The sequence below is a fragment of the Macaca fascicularis genome, chromosome 10 (genome assembly GCF_037993035.2).
Source record: "Macaca fascicularis isolate 582-1 chromosome 10, T2T-MFA8v1.1".
In the NCBI taxonomy this organism is placed as follows: domain Eukaryota; kingdom Metazoa; phylum Chordata; class Mammalia; order Primates; family Cercopithecidae; genus Macaca; species Macaca fascicularis.
The window spans coordinates 25880052-25902417 of NC_088384.1; the positions used below are offsets into that span (position 1 = coordinate 25880052).

Here is a 22366-nt window from a genome sequence, read left to right on the forward strand (position 1 = left end):
CGTCCTTAAGTATGTGTGTGGTGTTTGTGCCTGTGCATATGTGTGCACATGTGTGCTTGTGTCTATGCATGTGTGTGTAGTTGTGTGGTACGTGCATGTGTCATATATATCTGTGCACAGGTTTACACACACACGTGCCATGCATATCTGTGCATGTGTGTGTGGTGTGCATGCTTGCAGTATATGTGTGCTGGTGTCTGTGCATGTGTGTGCTCATGTGTGTGATTCTGTGGTGTGTATCTGTGCACAGGTGTGCATACACAACTTGTGCTGTGCATATGTGTGGTGTGTGCAAGCATATATGTGCATGCTTCTGTGAATGTGTGTGTATGTCGAAGAGGAGAGGTAATCTTCAAGAAAACCACAGCTCACACCAGAGCACAGGCCTGAAAGGAGACACAGAGGGCCAATGGGGTCCAAGTGACATTAGCCCCTATGCCGAAGTCCCTGGAAGGTGGAAGCAATGCCAAAGGTGCAAAGGAGCTCCAAGAGACAGGTCCCAAAACCACAGCTCACAACACTTCTACTCATTAATCCCAAACTCTGTTGTCTCAAGGACAGCTGTTCTTAGAGAGCTCCCAAAGATGCACAGAGGCTGCAGACTTGGTACTCGGCAGATCACATCCTTGCAGGTACAGTACAAAGTCCTCCCGCTTTTCCCCCACTGCAGTTCAAAACGCCCTTGTTCTTCCAGCTGCTCAGGCCAAAATCCTAGCAGCCACTGCTGGTCTCTGCCCTTCTCTTAGGGCCCACGCTAACACCTCAGCTTGTAAACCAGACCCTGAATCTGTCCCCACCTGCCCCATCTCCACAAGCACTTCCCACCACCACCTATCACCTGGTGATTTTTATAGGTTCCCAGTGGGTCTCCCTTCTCCCACTCACTCCCCAACCTTCATCCAGGCTGAGCTTCTTAAAGCCAAATCATGCCATCCCCCTGCTGAAGGCACTCCATGGCTTCCCAAGGGTCTGAGAATAAAAACCTTCGTTTATAAACCCTTAGTGAGCTGACCACACCTTGCTCTCCACCCTCATCTTCTCCCATCCATCCACCTTGCACCAGCCATTCGGGCTTTATTTCCATTCCTCAAACAGAAAGACTAATCTTTCCCCTACCTAGCAGGTGCTCAGCAAACATGAAATCCAATGGAAATGCATTGGTCCATTGGCCCTGCCCATGGCATCCCCTCCCCACAGCGCGGATCTCCCTGCCAGGTTTCAGCAGCCTTCATGACCACTGAACTGAGGTAGTTATTTGAGCATTAGCATTGACCAGGTAGAAACAATGTCCCTTTCCACCCACGATGGCTTCCCCTGCACCTAACACAGGCCTTCATAGCGTAGGCCCTTAACAAATCTTTGATAAAAAAAAAAAAAAAAAAGTTAAAGAATGTTGGTGTATCCCCAGGAGCTGGCCCAGGGGGGCCCAGCTCACCCAGAGAGGCATCAGCCATGTACCTGAGCTGGTTTCCTCGTCCTCGAGGCCCCTTTGGCTTGGCCCAAACGTCATTTGCTGGATGATCTGTCGAAGGTGGTGCTTGAAGGTGGCCGTGTTCAGCTCCTCATACTCGCAGCCGAGGGCCTCGGCTGCATAGTTTGCCCACTCAAACCTCATGAACTGCTTCCGGCCCACTGCACAGGGGACAAAACAGAGGCGTGGCAGTGAGGCCCTGGGCATGGGGTGGATGAATGCCCAAGAGAACCTTGGAGAATCTCAGCACCCTCCCAATCTCCAGGCCAGCCCCCTCAGCAGGCAGCTTGGACAACCGCCCAGGCCTGGGCCCCTAGGCAATGGCCCTGGAGGAGTCAGCTTTCCCAAGAGACTTGCTTATCAGACTTCCTCGCCATTTGCATTTTTGCATTACTTACTTGTTCTTTCTTTCTTTTCTTTTTTTTTTTTTTTTTTTTTTTCCTGAGACCGGAATCTCGCTCTCTCGCCCAGGCGGTGGCGCCATCTTGGCTCACTGCAAGCTCCGCCTCCCGGGTTCACGCTATTCTCCTGCCTCAGCCTCCCGAGTAGCTGGGATTACAGGCACCTGCCACCGCTCCCGGCTAATTTTTTTGGATTTGTAGTAGAGACGGGGTTTCACCACGCTAACCAGGATGGTCTCGGTCTCCTGACCTCGTGATCCGCCCGTCCCGACCTCCCAAAGTGCTGGGATTACAGGCGTGAGCCACCGCGCCCGGCCTGTATTGCTTACTTTTTCAAAGCAATTAAAAATATCATGGGGAAGCACTCTAAATGTGAAATTGGGGAATGGTTAGTAAAAGTATGATTGATTCACCCACCCACGTATCTATTTACCTATCCATCCAGGCATGCACTATCCCCTGCAAGCCGCCTACCTATCTTTCAACTCCTCATCTAATCACACATCCAACCATCTAACCAGCCATCTGCTTACTCTGTACATGTTGACTGAGCTCCCTCCATGTGACAGGCACTGTGTCTGCCACCGAAATCAATGAGCAAGACAAACAAAGTGCCTGTCCTCATGGAGCTTATAGTCCGTTGAGGGAGTGTGACAGTAGACAAGTAAACAAATAGATAAGATCATTTCCGGCCATAAAATTATAAAGTTCCCTCTGCTCTCTGCCAAACAGAAACTAAAGCAGGGTGCTGAGATCAAGAGAGACTGAAGGAGTCGTTTGGTATCTATGGTGGTCAAAGCTGGCTCTATCTGAAGTCGTGATATATTAACTGAGCTATGAAGGGTGAGAAGGAGCTACTACATAAAGAACCAGGAAAGTGTTTCAGAGTTTGAAGGAGGAGGCAGCGCAAAGGTCCTGGGGCAGAAATGAACATGGTGTGTTAAAGGAATGCCAAGCAAACCAGTGTGGCTGGAATGTAACGGGGTGGGGAGCGGAAGCAGCCAGGATTAAAGAATCAATGGAGAGCCACTCTCTGGACTATTATAAGGCCATTTAAAATTAGCAACGAAGACCCTGCATACCATGGACAATGCTTACATTTGAATGCTAAGTGGAAAGCAGATTAGAAAATGATGTCATAGTATGATGCCAACTGTGTGAATCATTCTAAACTGCTGTAAAAAGTAATAAAAGGGAAATATAGCTAAATATTAACCATCACTGCTAGGTAAGGGGATTTTATATTTTCCAATTTTTTTTTTTACCATGGTTGAGCACTAATTTTTTAATCCATATAAAAATAAAAATAAATGACTTTTTTTTTTTTTTTTTTTGAGATGAAGTCTCGCTCTGTCGCCCAGGCTGGAGTGCAGTGGCGCAATCTCAGCTCACTGCAAGCTCTGCCTCCCGGGTTCACGCCATTCTCCTGCCTCGGCCTCCCGAGTAGCTGGGACTATAGGTGCCCACCACTACAGGCGCCCACCACCACACCCAGCTAATTTTGTTTTCGCATTTTTAGTAGAGACGGGATCTCACTGTGTTAGCCAGGATGGCATCTCCTGACCTCATGATCTGCTCGCCTCGGCCTCCCAAAGTGCTGGGATTACAGGCATGAGCCACCGCGCCCGGCTAATAAATGACTTCTTGAAACAAATAATAGTGCCATCCTTAAAACATTTTCACCAACAAATACATGAAAAAATGTTCAACATTACTAATCATCAGGGAAATGCAAATCAATGCAAATCAAAACCACAACGAGGTATCATCTCACTCCAGTAGGATGGGGTGACAAAATACAAAAGTGCTGGCAAGGATGAAAAAAGAAAAAAAAGGAACTATTAGACACTGTTAGTGGGAATGTAAACTAGTGCAGTCACTACGGAGAGCGGTATGAACTTTCCTCAAAAAACTATAGATAGAACTACCGTACGATCCAGCAAACCCACTACTGAACATTTATCCCAAGGAAATCAGTACACCTAAGAGACATCTGTACCCCAGGTTTACTGTAGCATTATTCACCATAGCCAGGAGAGGGAATCAACCTAGGTGTCCAGTAACAGACAAATGGGTAAAGAAAATGTGGTATATATACACAATGGAATACTATTCAGACATAAAAGAGCATGAAGTCTTGTCATTCATGGCAGCATGGACGGAACTGGAGGACGTTAAGTGAAATAAGCCAGGCACAGAAAGACAAATATCACATGTTCTTTATTCATATGTGGAAGATAAACAAAGGTTTATTTCATAAAAGTATAAAGTAGAATAGAGCATACTAGAGGCTGGAAGGGTTTGTTTGGGGGTAAGTGGGTGGATAGGGACAGAGTTGTTAAAGAACACAAAATCACAGCTAGACAGGAGAAATACATTCTAGTGTTTCATAGCATTGCAGGATGACTGTAGTTAACCATAATATATTATATAGATTCCAATAGTTAGAAGGAGGATATTGAATGTTCCTAACACAAAGAACTGATAATTGTTCAAGATGATGGATACACTAATTACCCTGATCTGATAACTATATATGTTTAGAAACACCACTATGGACCCCATAAATATGTATACTTACTATATGTCAACTTAGAAAAAACTAAAAAAAATTTCTTTCATCTCTTATTTTCCTATAAATGTGTTTCCTTCTTTGAAATAAGAATCACAGCCGCCAACAGAGATTTTTCAATCAATCAGAAAGAGATTATGAGGGCCCAATTCTTCAAGCAGACAGCCTGATGAGCCAGTCTGGCTTATGGCAAAATTAGAAATTTGGAAAAGGACTTTATCTAGGACTTTGACCCTACCCAAGGAGGAGGTCTGGCCCCAGTCACCAAGGGTATTACATCCTCCTACGTGCCAATTACTCTGCACTGGTCACAAGAGCATTACTGTATTATCCCCATTTTATAGACTATGTCATTTTACAGATGATGAAACTGAGACTCAGAGAGGTAATATGGCTAATTTAAAAAAATCCTGTCACTTTCAAAAATGATGGAGAAGATGATGATGATGGTGATGATGATGGTGATGGTGATGAGGGTGATGATGAGGGTGATGATGATGGTGTGATGACGATGGTGATGGTGGTGATGATGATGGTGATGATATGGTGATGATGATGCTGATGGTGATGATGCTGATGGTGATGATGATGGTGATGATGATTGTGATGACAGTGATGATGATGGTGATGGTGGTGGTGATGGTGGTGGTGATGGTGATGGTGATGGTAATGATGAGGGTGATGATGAGGGTGATGATGATGGTGTGATGATGATGGTGATGATATGGTGATGATGGTGATGATGATGATGGTGATGATGGTGATGATGATGGTGATGATGGTGATGATGATGGTGATGATGATAGTGATGATGATGTTGATGGTGATGATGGTGGTGATAGTGATGATGGTGATGGTGATGACGGTGGTAGTGATATGATGGTGGTGATGATGATGGTGATGATGAGGGTGATGATGATGGTGTGATGATGATGGTGATGATATGGTGATGATGGTGATGATGATGATGGTGATGATGGTGATGATGATGGTGATGATGGTGATGATGATGGTGATGATGATAGTGATGATGATGGTGATGATGGTGATGATGATGGTGATGATGATGATAGTGATGATGATGGTGATGGTGATGATGGTGGTGATAGTGATGATGGTGATGGTGATGACGGTGGTAGTGATATGATGGTGGTGATGGTTATGGTGATGATGGTAATGATGATGGTGGTGATAGTGATGATGGTGATGATAGTGATGATGATGATGGTGATGGTGATGATGATGATGATAGTGATGGTGATGGTGATGATGGTGGTGGTGATATGATGGTGATGGTGCTGGTGGTGGTGATGATGGTGGTGGCGATATGACAGTGTTGATGGTGATGATGATGGTGTCGTGGTGATGATGGTGGCGATATGACAGTGTTGATGGTGACAATGATGGTATGGTGGTGATGATGATGGTGATGGTGATGATAACAGTTCTCATTCACTTACCTGATTTCATTCAACATTGCGTCTTTGTTCAGCTCATGACTTTTACTGTTAAAAAGCCCGTGTTATTGTTCCAGGAGTGACACATGGAAAAAGCTCAGTACTTGTTAGTTGTAGTTATTTATTATTATTATTATTGTTATTATTAAATCTTCACAAGAGTCCTAAAAAGCTCTATTATTAATCTCATTTTATAGATTAAAAATCTAACTGAGAGAAGTCACCAGAAAACAGGCTGATACTAAGTGGAAGAACTACATTTTCACCAAAATCAGTCCTTCAGATATCATCTTTTTTGCCATATCTTTGTGACTCTACTTTTAAATGGACTCACTTTTCATTTTCACTTAAATAAATTGTAAACAGAAATATTATCACACTATGTTAAATGAGAATTCATTATCACCTGCCATAAATAGAAAGTAGAAACAAATATTACATAAGCACAATAATGTCATTAGATTCTAATTAAATACGGTTACCTGTGAGCCTGAATTCTGCCCTCTCTTTGTTAAGAAGGGAGATTAGCAAATATTAGAGAGAGGTGTTAAAGGCTATTATCACTGAATGAGACTTTCTTCTTCCTGTGCTGGGGATTGAGAGTGAACTAAATAGGAGATGTCTCTCTAGGTAGGTGAGGTCCTGTCCCCTCTTGCTCTACTCCACGCCTGCTCTCTCGACACTTGCAATTGTAGTGACCTTTCTGGCCTCGATGAGCTGGAAGAAGTCATAAAGGAAATTGGCAATTGATATTTCTGAAAAGAAGAGTGGTTAATGGATGCTGGCTGGACTCTCTAAATCCTGCCTCGCCTAGGGGGGATATTTGCAGGTGCAGCTGAGATGCGTGCTGCTGGTGCAATCCAGGTGGGCACACAGGGAGCTTTGCCAGGAAAAGCATCTTCTACTATCAGCTCCCCAAAGGCTGGCCGGTGCACAAAATCCAATCCCATGGATTCTTCTATCTCTGCTTAGACATGGGTGGTGACCAAACTGTCTTCCCAGGGGAGGTCAAGAACCCTGAGTTGGCACCTGTGGCATGAAGAAAAGGAACTGGGCAATAATATGGGTGTTGGCCCAAATCGGATCTGGGTCCAATTCCTGTTTCTGCTGTTCCTACTTTTTTGCACAAAGCCAGATGCACAGCCTTTTTGAGATCATTTCTGGTGTGTGCTTTTGGTTGTCAGCCATTTTTCCAGTTGCTAGGGAGAAACAGGTCCCCATGGCAGGTGGGCCCACAGTTCCTGCCTTCCTGCCCCATTTCCCTTCCTCACTGCCCTCCCAGTCCTTCCTGGATTCACCTCCTGCATGAACCCTTTGCCCTTGAACACTTAACTCAGCATCTGCACTCCTGCTAAGGTGTTACGTCTAAGAGAGCCCCTGAGGCTGCAGGGACCTAGCATGACCATGTTAGCAAGGTTTGGTTGGATCTTCCCTTATTATGGAGGCCAAGGGAAGGCTCTCTAAAAAGAAGACAACAGCCTGGCACGCTGCTCTTTCTCTGTCTCTTCTATTTCCTAGGAACCATTTGCATGTCTGAGATGAAGCCAGCCTCCAGCCAATATGCCAGCAAGGGCGGGGCTGAGTCAGTAATTCTCTCAGTGGCAGAATGGGTGTGAAGCAGGGCAGAGCAGCCGGCCACACAGGTGGGGATCAGAGTTCCCCAAAGGTGCACCTCGTAGCAGCTGTTCTATGGAATGGTCATCAGTATCACTGGGAAAAAATGAATAATGTATCACATCAATTTAGTCAATGCTTGGTTAAATCGGTTTCTTAACTGCAGGACTTCTCAGAGCCTTTAAAGTATATCTTATGAATCTGTAAGAAGGGAAAATTCTGTTCAGATTTAGTTGGCCTCAGAATGCTTTTACAGAATCTCTTGCAGATCTAATGATGCATGAGACAGTGGTTTTGGAAATAGTGATTTAGCTGAAAGAGTGCTGACCTAACCAGTTGACCCTGGGCAAACTGCCTCACCTGAGCCATCTGTCAGGTCACTCCTTCGGTAAGAGGCAGGCTGGGATTTGAACTGAGAGAACAAACAAAAGAGAAATGAGAGAAAAAAGAAAGAAGGAAAGAAGGATAGAAAGAAAGAGAAGGGGGGAGGAAGGAGAGAGAGAGAAAGAGGAAAGAAGGAAGGAAGGAAAGAAGGAAGGAAGGAAGGAAGGAAGGAAGGAAGGAAGGAAGGAAGGAAGGAAGGAAGGAGAGAGAGAGAAAGAAAAAAGAAAGAAAGAAAAAGAAAGAAAGAAGAGAAAGAGAGAAAGAGAGAGGAAGGGAGGGAGGAAGGAAGGAAGGAGAGAGAGAGAGAGAAAGAGGATGGAAGGAAGGAAGGAAGGAGAGAGAGAGAAAGAAAGAAAGAGAAGGAGGGAGGGAGGAAGGAGAGAGAGAGAAAGAGAGGAAGGAAGGATGGAGAGAGAGAGAAAGAGAGAAAGAAAAAAGAAAGAAGAAAAAGAAAGAGGAAGGAAGGAAGTGGAGAGAGAGAGAAAGAAAAGAAAGAAGGAAACAAAGAGAAAGAAAGAAAGAAAGAAAGAAAGAAAGAAAGAAAGAAAGAAAGAAAGAAAGAAAGAAAGAAAGAAAGAAAGAAAGAAAGAAAGAAAGAAAGAAAGAAAGAGAGAGAGAGAGGAAGGAAGGGAGGAAGGAAGGAAGGAAAAGAAAGAGAGAGAGAAAGAGGAAGGAAGGAAGGAAGAGGGAGGAAGGGAGGAAAAGGAACAAGGGAAAGTAATGAAACTGCAGTTCCTGAGTTGCTCAAATCCACCTGCAAAGGCAGGTTTTTCCCTTTATGTCAATAGAAAACAAGAGAGAGAGAGAAATAACATAGCTGTTTTCCCCCACACACCATGAGTTCAATTGCTATCAATTACTGTGGCCTCCTGCTTTTATTAATAACCAAGTTATTTCTCCTTCCAACAATAGCTGTGCTGTTGCTGAATTACTCAACATTATGTGACTTATTTATAATCTTGCTGCATCTGGTTCACTTTTCCTCACACAGAGGTTTACAATTCGGAGGCCTGTGAGGAAGGAGGCCACCTGTAGAGAAGAGATAAGTCGAAAAGGCTGTAGCTGCTACAGGAAAAGGCAATGTTCTAGAGACAGAATGCCTGAATTCAAATCCCACCTCCATTGCTTACAGCCGCGTGATGTTGGCAAAGTCGTGTCAACACTTTGAGCCTCAGTCTCCTCCTCTGTGAAATGGGAATGACACAGAATTTACTCCATGGAGTGCTTGTGAAGAACGAATGAGGTTATATCATTCTAAGCAAACTGTCACAAGGACAGAAAAACAAACACCACATGCCCTTACTCATAGGTGGGAGACGAACAAGGAGAATACAGGGACACAGGGTGGGGAACACCACACACTGGGACCTGTCAGGGGGTGGGGGCTGGGGAAGGGATAGCAGTAGGAGAAATACCTAATGTAAATGACAAGTTGATGATGGGTGCAGCAAACCAACATGGCACATGTAGACCTATGTAATAAACCCGCACATTGTGCACATGTACCCTAGAACTTAAAGTATAATGATAATAAAAAGGAAGAATGAATGAGGTTATACAGGCAGGACGCATAACACACAACCTGCTCCGTACATGTCAACTCTATTATGATCCCACTCGGAGATTTCCACCCTTAAAAATGACAAATGGGTCAGAAAGAGAAACCCCGGGAGAAAATCCAATTCAGGTAGCTGTGGCTTTCTGCCCAGGGACATCCAGAAAAGTTCTATTTTTGAGAACATGGAAAATGTAACCTTCTCATTCTTAGAGGCTAGAACTTCAAATCCATTCCTGTTTCTTAGGGCTCCTTCCAGGTCCTGCTGCCCCCAGGTGCCACGCAGCCCCACAAACCTGGACATATTGTTCCACCTGACTGGGTTTGGAGAAAGTTGTCCAAAGGCCTGGCCAATGTGCCGTCTATAAATTGATGCTGAGTTACGCACAATCCAACATGAATCATTGCCTGTACCTTAACAACTGAGAACACAGCACAGACCACTCCCAATGTTCTGGGGACTACAAGCAGGTGTTTGGGGGAAAAGAAGGCTTTATGAGCAAATCAGTTGGAGCAACATCAAACTAAACTCAGTAAAACAGGTTTCCTTCTTGCAGGACTTGTCAGAACCTTGAATATGCCAACGTGCATGGGGAATTTACAAGAGGAAGGGAGCCTGTGGGGGGGTCTTTCAAACTAATTTGATCAAGAAGCTGGAGGAGAAAGATGGATGAGACATCTTTGAGGTGGTGGGAATTGTGGAAAAAACTGGAAGCTGGTTTTCCAAAGATAATTTCAACCTAGCTGCAAGATCTTAAGTGGAGACATTAGCCTCTGAGCTTCAGTTGCCTTATCTGTAAAATGGAGTAGCTCTTCTCCCATCTGCTTGTTTTAAGAATGAAATAAGACATTGAATGTGTCAAGCTACCTATGAGTGTGTCCCAGAGCAGGTGATCCAAGCTGGGGAGCAGAGTCGTCAGGGAGACCTTGGCTGGAAGATGTCACATGGGGCACCTGCAGGGGCAAAGGCTAAAGAGTGGACCAGCTGCAAACCTATGCGCGACTTGCCTGAGGTCACTCAGCTAGCAAGGTAGAGCCCAGGACCAAGGCCAGACCTAGATGGTCCCCTGTAATGCTCTTTCCACATTCGCATGCCCCTCGCTAAGGCAGGCTGAGTGGGGGCCATTCAGCCTATCAGACTGTCCCCTTTAAAGCTGTTTCCTGGGTCCGAGGGAAGCCCAAGAGTAGTTGGCATTTTCTGAGTACTCACCATGCATCTGAACCTATGCTAAGCATGTAATCTCATCAATGCAACAACCATACAAAAAGGCATGATTACCAATTCCATTTATTGGTATGGCCATGAACCCTGCAATTCAGTGTGACGTAAAGAACAAGGGTGTGGGATTTAAAGACAGAACCTCTTGGTCCCAAATTGGGCTCTTTCTTTCCCTATGTCCATGACCTTAGGTAACTTACTTTGCTTCTCTAAGCCTTCCCTTACTCATCCATAAAATGGGTATAATCTACCACATAGAGTTATGAGGATTAAATGGAATAATCCATGCAAAGCAATTAAATCATGTCTAGCAGAAGATGAATTCTTAGTAAATATTAACAATTCATTCCATCATCATTGCCATTGTCATTGTTATTGCTAGCATTGCTATGCTTTGTCTCTGAATAACGAGTCCAGAACTCATACATATTGGAGTTCTCACTGAGCCATCACTATCTGCCCTCCAAAAAGGGGCGAATAGGGTATTTGGTAATCAAGGTAAAAAGGGAACCTGGAGAGCACCTAGTCCACCCCATTCGGCAAGTTCTTTCTCCCCACTGAGCCTCAGTTTCTTCATCTGTAAAATAAGATAATACTAAAAAATACAAAAAACGAGCCAGGCGAGGTGGCGGGCGCCTGTAGTCCCAGCTACTCGGGAGGCTGAGGCAGGAGAATGGCGTAAACCCGGGAGGTGGAGCTTGCAGTGAGCTGAGATCCAGCCACTGCACCCCAGCCTGGGTGACAGAGCAAGACTCCGTCTCAAAAACAAAAAAATAAATAAATAAAATAAAATAATAGCATCTACTCCATGAGATTGTTGAAGTAGCCAAAGCTCTTAGAATAGTGTCTGGATCCAAGCTACTTGGGAGGCTGAGGCATGAGAATCACTTGTACCTGGGAGGCAGAGGTTGCAGAGGGCCGAAATCGTGCCATTGCACTTCAGCCTGGGCAACAAAAGTGAAACTCTGTCTCAAAAAAAAAAAAAAAGAACAGTGCCTGGGCGCATAGTAAGCACTGATTAAATGTGAGCTGCTGTTATTATTTAGGAGAGACAGAGGCCCAGAAGAATGGTAGAAACTTTTACAGAGCTACCCAACAAGTGAGTAGCACAACCAGTCTGAAACTGGGATCCCCTAGGTGTCCTAGCCTCCTCACCCCACCTTCCCAAGATGTGGGACTGCCAGTGAGCTCTGTCTTCCAGCATCGCCACTTCTCAGCAAGTATTTTTTAAAAATATTTAATTGTTTACATCCCAAGCAGCCATTCCAGCTTTATGAATAAATTCTACATGCTCAGAGAATGCAGCATAAATCCTTGCCTGCGGCCCAGAATAGACCTGGCTGCAGTAGCTGTCAGGTTGAGAGCCAAGCCACTAGCTGGGGCAGGGCAGAGGATGCAGGGCCTGCAGCCGCAGGAAGGCATTTGGGCAGGATGGGGCAGAGGAGGTGACAGGCCTGTCCAAGGACAGATCGATGAAATCTCCAGGATGCTAGGCCACACGGCAATCCTGTCTCCATTAGAGCCCTTAGGTTCACAGCACCAGTGCAGGGTCCCTTAGGTTGATGCTTTATGATTAGGAAGACAGAGGCACTAGGCCTGGCACTCAGAAGGAGGACCCTGAACCTGCTCCATGCTGAATCAAGCCACTGCATCTTTGCCATTCAGGTTCCTCTGCCTAGAGCACCCTCCCTAATTTATTCTGTTTTCAAGATTTGGTTCAAGGGTCTCTGCCTCTAGAAACTCTTGAGTGGAACTGACCACTCTCAACTTTGGTTGTCTCCTGCCCAGAATTCTTCCCCCAGCATCATCTACCATCCAAGATGGCCTGGGTCCATCTTTCTTAATTTGACAGAAATTTCATCTTGGAAGGTGAGGGTTTATCATCCAATAGGCACAGAGGAGAAGAAAAGAAGGGAGAGGGGCCGGGCGCGGTGGCTCAGGCCTGTAATCTCAGCACTTTGGGAGGCCAAGGCAGGTGGATCACCTGAGGTCAGGAGTTCGAGACCAGCCTGACCAACATGGAGAAACCCCGTCTCTACTGAAAATACAAAATTAGTCAGGCGTGGTGGCACATGCCTGTAATCCCAGCTACGCAGGAGGCTGAGGCAGGAGAATCGCTTGAACCCGGGAGGCGGAGGTTGTGGTGAGCCGAGATCACGCCATTGCCCTCCAGCCTGGGCAACAAGAGCAAAACTCCGTCTCAAAAAATAAAAAAAGAAGGGAGAGGGAAGGAGGAAGTGAAGGAAAGAGGAGGATAGAAGAGGAAAGAGGGGAGGGAAGGGAAGGGAAAAGAGAGAAGGAGATGAGAAAGAAGCAAAGGAGGAGGGAAGAGAAGGATGAAGAGAGGCGGGAAGGAAAGGAGAGAAGGAAGAGAGAGAGGAGAAAGGAGGGAAGGAGGGAGGAAGCCATACAGGATCAACAGAGCACTCACTCAGGAGTCAGGAGACCATGATCCTAGGCCCCTGTAGCCTCGCTGGGTGACCCTGAGAAAGTCTCTTCCCTTCTCTGAGCCTTGCTCCCTGCCCTGTTCAAAGAGGGGCTTAGGCTGCTGCAGTCCAAGACCCTTTCCAGCCCTTGGACTCTCCACCCATCGGGGATGCTCTGAGGGCCAAGTGTGCGAGTGACGCCTTGCTTTTTCAGCCATGCAGAGAGATCTCTATGGGAACTGGCGGAGCCCTGGCAAGTTGAGGCCTTGGGAGACTGAGCTTGCTTGTCCAAGGCCCTCTGCACAGAGAAGCCCAGGCCCAGCCCTGCAGTTGTCCCGCTTCTCCTGACTCCACAACTCTTCACGCCCTTTCAGAGCTTGTAGAACTGAACAAAGCTGTCGCAGCCAGCTGGGTCCCAGACACCAACTCTAATCAGCACCCTCGGGAAAAACGTAGGGAAAGCAAATATACTCTGGGCTTGGAGCACCTTGTTACAGGGTGAAGCTCACCTCATTAAGGGGTGGAAGCAGCTGGAATGGAGGTGGAGAAGGAAGGCAGAAGCCTCTTAGAATTGGAGGAGAGCCAAGCAGAGTTATGAGCTGCAATCAGAAGCCACCATATGGGGACCTGGTCGGGCTCCTCTGAGCCCTGCATGCTTCACCTAAGGAAATAGATGTGAGCCCAGAGATACAAGGACAGGACAGGCCTGTCTTGGAGGAGAGGACAGACACAGCATCCTTAAAGTGGAAACAGCAGGTCCCTTTAAAAACGCCAAGCCTTCCTCGGACTCCCAGTGACGTAGTGCATGGCAGACAGATAGTCCAGCTTTGTGCTACTTGGGACTGTGTGACCCTGAATTAGTGGCTGCACCTCTCTGAGCCTCAGCTCCTCCACCCACAAATGGAAATGATAACCCCGTAGTACTTACCCCATAGACTTGTGAGGGCTAAGAGAGCCAACCAGCCCATGTGAAGATCCAGGGAGGTGAATTGGGTGGGTTCACTGAAATGTTAAACATCGGACACACCCTTGACTTAATAGTTCCACTGCCAGGCAAATGCGCGCAACTCTCTGTACACAAGGATGTTCAGTGTGTCATTATTTATAATACCAAAAAAGCAAGAAACAACATGAATGCTCATAAACAGAACTGTCATATACACAGAGGCCCATTCATTCTGGACAGTCCCCTGCAGTTGACAAAGAGAATCAGAAATATCCCTATGAAGCAACGTGGAAAGAGGCCCAAGGCGAGATATGACGTGTGAAAAAAGCAAAAGGCATAGAACAAAGATGGTGTGAACCCACTGGCATAAAAAGCAATAACCAACCACTTAATCCACATATATGTGTTAAATGCATAGATGTAGCTAAATGCTCAGTTTTGAGGCCTGAAGATGAAGGCTGTTTGGATTACAGTAATTCACCAACGTCAATGTCCTGGTTTCGATATGTACCGCAGCTATGCATGATGCCCTCATTGGGGGCTGCTGGGAGAAGTTTCATGGAATATTGTGTGTGATTTTTACAATTTCCTAGGAGTGTATAAGTATTTCAAATCAAAAGTTCAAGAAAAAGGCCAGGCACGGTGGCTCACGCCTGTAATCCCAGCATTTTGGGAGACCGTGGTGGGTGGATTACCTGAGGTCAGGAGTTTGAGACCAGCCTGACCAACATGGTGAAACCACATCTCTACTAAAAATACAAAAAAAAAAAAAATAGCTGGATGTGGTGGCAGGCACCTGTAATCCCAGCTACTTGGGAGGCTGAGGCAGGAGAATCCCTTGAACCCAGGAGGCAGAGGTTGCAGTGAGCTGAGATCACACCACTGCACTCCAGCCTGGGCAACACAGTGAGACTCAGTCTCAAAAAAGAAAAAGAAAAAAAAGTTTTAAAAAAAACCAAAACTAGCTGGTTAGGGTAGTGAAATTATCCTGTATGATACTATAACAGTGGATACATGACATATAATTGTCAAAATCCATGAAAGAACACAACAGAAAGAGTATAGACTGTGGACCTTTGCTGATAGAGTATCAATATTGGTTCATCACAAGATATCGGTAATAGGGAGAACTGTGGGGACAAGGAGAAGGGGTACGTAGGAATTTTGTACTTTCTGTTCAATTGTTCTGTAAATCTAAAATGCTTTAAGAATTAAAGTCAGCCAAGCACAGTGGGTCACACCTGTAATCCCAGCACTTTGGGAGACTGAGGCAGGAGGATCACTTGAGGCCAGGAATTTGAGACCAACCTGAGCAACATAGTAAAACCCTGTTTCTACAAATAAATAAATAAAACTTAGCCGCCATGGTGGTGCACACCTGTAATCCTAGCTACTCAGGGGGCTGAGGCAGGAGAATCGCTTGAAACTGGGAGGCAGAGGTTGCAATGAGCCGAGATCACATCACTGCATTCCACCCCAGGTGACACAGAGAGACACCATCTCAAAAAAAAAAAAAAAAAAATTATAGCCTATTTTAAATTTAAAAAAAAAAAAAAAAAAAAGCCTGAAGGAGGCCAGGCACGGTGGCTCACGCCTGTAATCCCAGCACTTTGGGTGGCCAAGGCGGGTGGATCATGAGGTCAGGAGGTCAAGACCATCCTGGCTAACACAGTGAAACCCCATCTCCACTAAAAATACAAAAAAATTAGCTGGGCGTGGTGGTGGGTACCTGTAGTCCCAGTTACTCGGGAGGCTGAGGCAGGAGAATGGTGTGAACTCAGGAGGCAGAGTTTGCAGTGAGCCAAGTTCATGCCACTGTACTCCAGCCTGGGTGACAGAGCGAGACTCCGTCTCAAAAAAAAAAAAAAAAAAGCCCTGAAGGAAGGGTACACCCCAAACTGTTCACAGTGGTCACCGGTCACCTTTGATAGCAATGGGATTTGGGGTGTGAGGAAAGACCTTTTTTTTTTCAACTTTCTATTCTTCTGGACTATTTCCAATTTTTTTTTTTTTTTTTTTTTTGAGACGGAGTCTTGCTCTGCCGCCCAGGCTGGAGTGCAGTGGCCGGATCTCAGCTCACTGCAAGCTCTGCCTCCCGGGTTCACGCCATTCTCCTGCCTCAGCCTCCCGAGTAGCTGGGACTACAGGCGCCCACCACCTCGCCCGGCTAGTTTTTTTGTATTTTTTAGTAGAGACGGGGTTTCACCGTGTTAGCCAGGATGGTCTCGATCTCCTGACCTCGTGATCTGCCCGTCTCAGCCTCCCAAAGTGCTGGGATTACAGGCTTGAGCCACCGCGCCCGGCCTTACTATTTCCAATTTTTATAGACAGACAACATTGATGTATTCCTCATACGATTGATTTAAAACAGTAAGACTGGTAAAACACTTCCCAAAGCTCTTGAATATATGGTCATTGTGTTATGTTAACAATCTCTCTGTGACTATCACTGACCGTCTACTCTCAGGTCTTACCACAGCTTGGAGAGCATCCAGCCACCTCCTCCTATCCCTGGATGGACCGTCCTTGCTACTGGTGCCAGGGTATCACAGCTCTGTGGGGGACTGGGCCCTTGTCATTATGGATATTGTCTCTCCTTCCCACGAGCACCTCCTGACTCCCCAAGTTACAGCCCCATCCATTCCCGGACTGATCTCTTTATGATGGTGGCAGGCAGGGAGTGAGGTGCCGGCTAGATAGTAGCCTCCCTTCATCACCCCATTATGGGACCCCGTGCTGGGTTATGTATGGTTCTGACTGTGTCATATATTAAGCAATGGGTCAGCAGCAAGTAGACTGGCAAATTTAGTGAGAGACAAATAAATTAAATAACCCATCAGCCTTCAGAGAAAAAGAAAACCAAGCAAAGCCCCCATCAAGACAAGCATCACTCATCCTTGTTGCCATTTCGAGTTCCGAACATTACTGTCATTTCTGTCAAGTGGTGAGGGACAGGAGGCAGGGTGACCAATAGTCTGACTCTCCAGGGAGACGCACTTCAACTCTTACAGCTACAGGACCACAGGGATAGGAGAAGGTTAAAGACCAGCCCAGGCTGGGCGCGGTGGCTCACGCCTGTAATCCCAGCACTTTGGGGGACTGAGGTAGGTGGATCATGAGATCAGGAGTTCAAGACCAGACTGGCCAACATGGTGAAACCCCATCTCTACTAAAAATACAAAAATTAGCTGGGTGTGGTGGCGGGCGCCTGTAATCCCAGGTACTCGGGAGGCTGAGGCAGAGAATTGCTTGAACCTGGGAGGCAGAGGTTGCAGTAAGCCAAGATCACACCACTGAACTCCAGCCTGGGTGACAGAGCAAGATTTTGTCTCAAAAAAAAAACACACAAAAAAAAAACAAAAAAAAAACAACCCAGGTCAGCCTCTCCTAAACGTTGCTGAGGAAAACTCTCCTGGGTCCTGGACCGATTTTTCATTAATAACAATAATGCCAATGATAGCAAAGACAGAGCTTTAAATACTCAAGTTCAATAATGTCAGCCTCACAAGAACCTTAGGTGGCAGGCACTCTGATTATCCCCACTTTACAGATGAGGACATTGAGTCTCAGAGGTCAAAGGAGTCACCTGGACCATGCAGGAGAAAAGGACTGAACACTGGTCAGCCTGGTCCCAAAACCCATGCCTTTAGCCCCAAGTCTGAGCTCTCCTCGATTCTGCTTACAGAGACAACCTTCCAAATTGAGGACTGGATGGAGGATTAGATGGAGCTGAGAAGGCACTCTCAGGAGAGAGGGTGGAGATCCTAGCACCCAGAATGTACCCACCAGCTCAGCCAGCTGGGTGGCCTGGTAGTGGAGAAGAGCAAGAACTTTGGAGGCAGACAGGTACTGAGTTCTGAGCTTGGCCCCATCACACGCTGGCTGGAAAACCAGACCTTGTTTGACTTTGACAAAGACTGCAAGATCCTGAGACTCAGCATCCTGGGCCACAAAATGGTGATTCTTTCCCTACCTGTCAGGGTTGCTGTGAGAATTAAAAGTGAGAATTTATGCAAAGTGATCCCCAGCCCTGGGGCTGACGTGGAGAACAGGGAAAATGTGGAAAGGATTTTAATAGAGGTCACTGCTGGGAAGAGGATTGTGTCTGATTTTAATCTCATACAAAACAAAAAAAAAAAAAAAGAGGCCCCAAGACAGAGAAATCATATCTTGCTGCAAAGAGGACATATAGTTCATCCTTGATTTACTATTCTCTAGGAAGAAGGTCTTTTGGGGGTCTCACAGAATGTTCGGGGGCACTGGTAATAAAACAGAGAGTGAAAGTCTCAGGAGCCATTCTATCTCCACCTCAGTAGGGAGCCGGGATGCATTGGCTATGGAAAATTTGCAACACTGTGATTTTTAAAACCTAACTCTTACTTATATGCCCGGCACTGTACCCCAAAGCCCTTGGCAAACAGCATCTCAGTTCATCTGCAAAACAGACCTGTGAGACTCAGAAAACTAAGCCTCAGAAAGCTTAAGTTACTTGCTCAAGGTCACTATGGCAAGATATGGCCACACCAATAGCTCCCATCCTATACGCCCTAGAATCTCACTGCTCCCTCACCTAGGGGTGGAATTTGGTTTTGCTCATCCTTGAAACTGTGACATGATTTTTACCAATAGAACATGGCAGAAGTGTTGCAGCTCAGAAAAGGTGATGCACCTTCCATCTTGCTTCCTGGAAACTTGCATTTGGAGTCCTGAAGCCACCATGCCATAAGGAAGCCCAACCAGCCCACAAGGAGAGACCTGAGACCACATGAAGCCTGAGAAATGGGCTACTCCAGCCTTCCTATGCTTCATCAGCCACCAGTTGACTGCAGCCACATAGGAGACCCCAAGCCAAAACCTCCCAGCTGAGCCCTTCCAAAGTGCAGATACACAGAAGCCTTGGGAAATAATAAAGTGATTGTTTAAGCCATGGGCTTTGGGGCCGATTCCTTCGGCAGCACTGTAACGGAACAGCCACAAAGCCAGCCAGTGCTGGAATTCTTACTTCAATCTGAGTCCAGATCTGTGTCACTCTAGACTGTGCTCTAATCACTGCCCTACACTGCCCTTGGCCTCTCGGGCCTTCTGCTAAACTGCAGAAAGAGCACTGAGCTGAGAGTCTAGAACTGGATTCTGGTTCTGAACCTGCTGTTGTCTAGCACAGAAGTTTCATTTCATGCCTTTAGGTGAGGAGCCACACCTCTGAGAGGTGCAAGTTCTTCACTCACCCAATGGGTTTAACAACCCTCACCAAGCCCATCTCAGAGGCAGGCTTTAATGCCAACAGAAAGAACTGACAACCAAAATGCTTTGCAAAGAAAAGAGAGTTACTGCTTACTGAATACTTCTATATGCCAAGTATTAAACATTTATTATCTGACTGTACAATGATTGTAGAAGGTAGGTGACATTATTATCATTTTACAGACAAGAAAACTGAGGTCCAATGAGATGAAAAGTCTCTGACACAGGGTGAATCACACTGCCAGAAGATCAGGGAGCCTGGACTTGAATGCTGCTCAGTTCAATTCTGGGACGCCAGCTCTCCTCTCCTCCCTACTCTCTCTTTACCAAGTTTAGCTCCAGAAAGCATCCATTGACTGCCATTCGAAATACACAAGCACCAGCTAATTGTTCCACAGGCCACTTTTTGCCAAAGGAGAGAAGCATGAGCTTGGAAGAATTGTTGTCTAATGGACCTGGAGTGATGGCTTGAGCCATGAGCTTTGGTGAGCAGCAAATCAACCACTACGTCAAATCACCATGTGTTTTCTGCCTGCCATGTGGTGCTGGCCCTCAGAGCCCCCTCCCGCTGCCTTCCCCAGGAACCCATCAGTGATGGCAAGCCAGAGAGACAGAAAAGAGGTGTGGATACTATGTAGACAGAGGGAGGGATGCAGTCCCATTGCCACCATGGAAGCAGGCTTTTAAGATCCAAAGGTCAGCTGTGCCCAGCCTCTCGAGGTAAATCTGTAATAAACTGACTAAGCGCAGGAGCCACCTGTCCTGTGATGGGAGGCGTCCTAGAGTCAGAGCAAGAGTGGTTGTCATTCAGTGCTCTTGTCTGTCTGTTCTCCTGCCTGGACCCTCTCCTTCAACTGCCAACGTGATTAAGTGCACAACCCCTTCACATCCTCATCTCACCTCAATTCTAGGGTGACCTCTCCCTCCTTTGAGAGTTGCCAAGAAGACACATGGCTCAATAAATACTTATTGAGCACATACTATGTGCCGGGCCCTGTGCTAGTCCGTGGGGATGCAACGACGAGCAGAATCAGACAAGACCTCTGTACCCACAGAGCTACAGCCCAGCATGGGAGACAGACATTAATCCAATAATCAATCGTCCCATATGAAAAATAAATAAAGGAGGCCAGGGAATGCCTGGAGCATATAGAGCAGGAAAACCAGACTTTGTTCAGGGCCAGGGAAGGCTTGTGGGGGCAGTGACTTTCGAATCAAGAGCTGAGGCGTTGGCAAAGGGAAGTAGGGTGAGCAGGAGAGGACAAGACCGCCATACCATAGCTCTTGCAGGGAAGAGCAAGAGAGTAAAACTGGAAACATGTTCTGCAGCTGAGCCACAGCATCATGGGTGCAAACTGAGGCAGGAGAGGTGCGCAGGGACCACAGCAGCTGGAATTGCCCTCATACCGGGTCATCGGTAGCTCTGTTGAAGTAACCAGACCAAATGTGTGAACTGGGGAGTTTCTGCTGGCTGTGGCATGAGAACAGATAGGGGTAGAAAGGATGGGGAAGACGGGGAGCCAGGAGCCTGACTGGGAAGCCATTCCAGGCTTCTAGGACAGAGATGATGTCCAATTGGGTGATGTGATCATGAGACAAGGATCCCTGGAGAGAGCTCCAGGGCTCCCAGCTGAGCCTCCAAGAATAAATCCACAGCGATCTTGCCCTGGTCCAACCTGAGAGTCCCCAAACAGGGGCCATTTGTCCTTTGACCATCCTCTTTCCATGCTGCAGTGGAAGGAGGAGGCCTTGGAGCCAGACAGACCTGAGTCCCAGTCCAAGCTCGGGCACAGCCTCACTGTGTGCCCTGGGCAAGCAGTTTCTCCTGGAGGAGCTTCGGTTTCCTCATCTGCAGAATGTGGTTAAGTTTATCTAGAGGAGCAAATGGAATGCCATGTGCTACATTGCAGCATGGGGTGGGCATGGGAAAGGTGTCTTAACAGGGGCTGCCCAGTTCCATCCCCACTGAGAGCTGGGCACAGGACGGGCACACTCAGAACCTGTGCATGAGGAGCGAGGGAGAGGGGAGGCCATACTTGACCTCCAGACACCAGAGGAGCTGAGAGATGAAGCATCTCCTTGCCCATCACAGCCATGGGCCTTTGCTGAGCCCTCCTCAGCAGGCAAGTCCACCACACCTTCTGTGCTGCATGGACATCCTAGGTGAACCAATTAGGGGTCTATGGGTGATGCCCATAGTCTTCCACCATACCTGATCTCACAGTCCTGACCGTGCCCTCTGCCAAGGCTGTCAGGCAGCATCTAACGCAAGTTCAGGAGCCTTCTCACTGCCTGGACCTTGCCAGACAGAGCAGGGCCACCTGCTGACATCCAGGCTGAGCAAAGTATAATTGCCCTGGACAACCAAGAAGTTTATATGGAGGGTGTCCACCTGAGCCCACCCAGCTTATGCCAAAAGCTACTCCCCACACACAGGATAATAGATTAGACTTCAGGAGTGTTCTCTCTCTCTCTCTCTCACACACACACACACACACACACACAGAAAACCCTCATCTATGCTGACAGCAACTAAAAAGGGTCCTGGTCCCCGTGCAAAGCCTGAGAGCCTTAGGCTCAGGCAGCTTTGAGCTCCATCACTTCCCGGCTGCATGCCCTTGGGCACATCGCACCACCTCTCTGAGCCACAACTGCACCATCTGAAAAAACAATAGACAAAGACTCACCTTTAAGGCATTATCTTGAATACTTCCTCAGGTCTGGTGATCTGGCATGTAACTCAGCACAGAGTGCTTGGGAATCATTGCGCCCCTATTCCCTGGAACCCTGGAGATCTTTGTAGCAGCCCTAGCTTGTCTCTGAGCAACCTGGGCAGGCATGGGGACAGAGGAATGGTGTGGGCTGGGTTTTGTGTGAAAAGGGCCACTCTGGTGGCTGGGTGGAGAGATTGCATAAGGTTAAAAATCAAAATAAAGGTGAAACAAAACCCAAAATGGGATTTGTAGCTGCAGAGAAAGTGGATATCCCAGGGTGAGTTTCTGGGCATGGTTGTAGCTACATGCCAGTGTTGGCTTGTTTTCCTTTTTCTTTTTCTTTTTTTTTTTTTTTTTTTTCAAACT

General features: G+C 46.8%; 1 protein-coding gene across 5 annotated transcripts in view; it reads right to left on the minus strand.

Moving 5' to 3' along the window:
• MYO18B (myosin XVIIIB) overlaps positions 1 to 22366 on the minus strand; it is a 300194-nt gene that overhangs the window by 215004 nt on the left and 62824 nt on the right. For all 5 annotated transcript variants that reach the window (XM_065522341.1, XM_074004130.1, XM_065522339.1 and 2 more), the window contains one exon: positions 1459 to 1632. In XM_065522341.1, coding sequence (XP_065378413.1) covers positions 1459 to 1632 — 174 coding nt within the window. The remainder of the gene's footprint in view (positions 1 to 1458; positions 1633 to 22366) is intronic.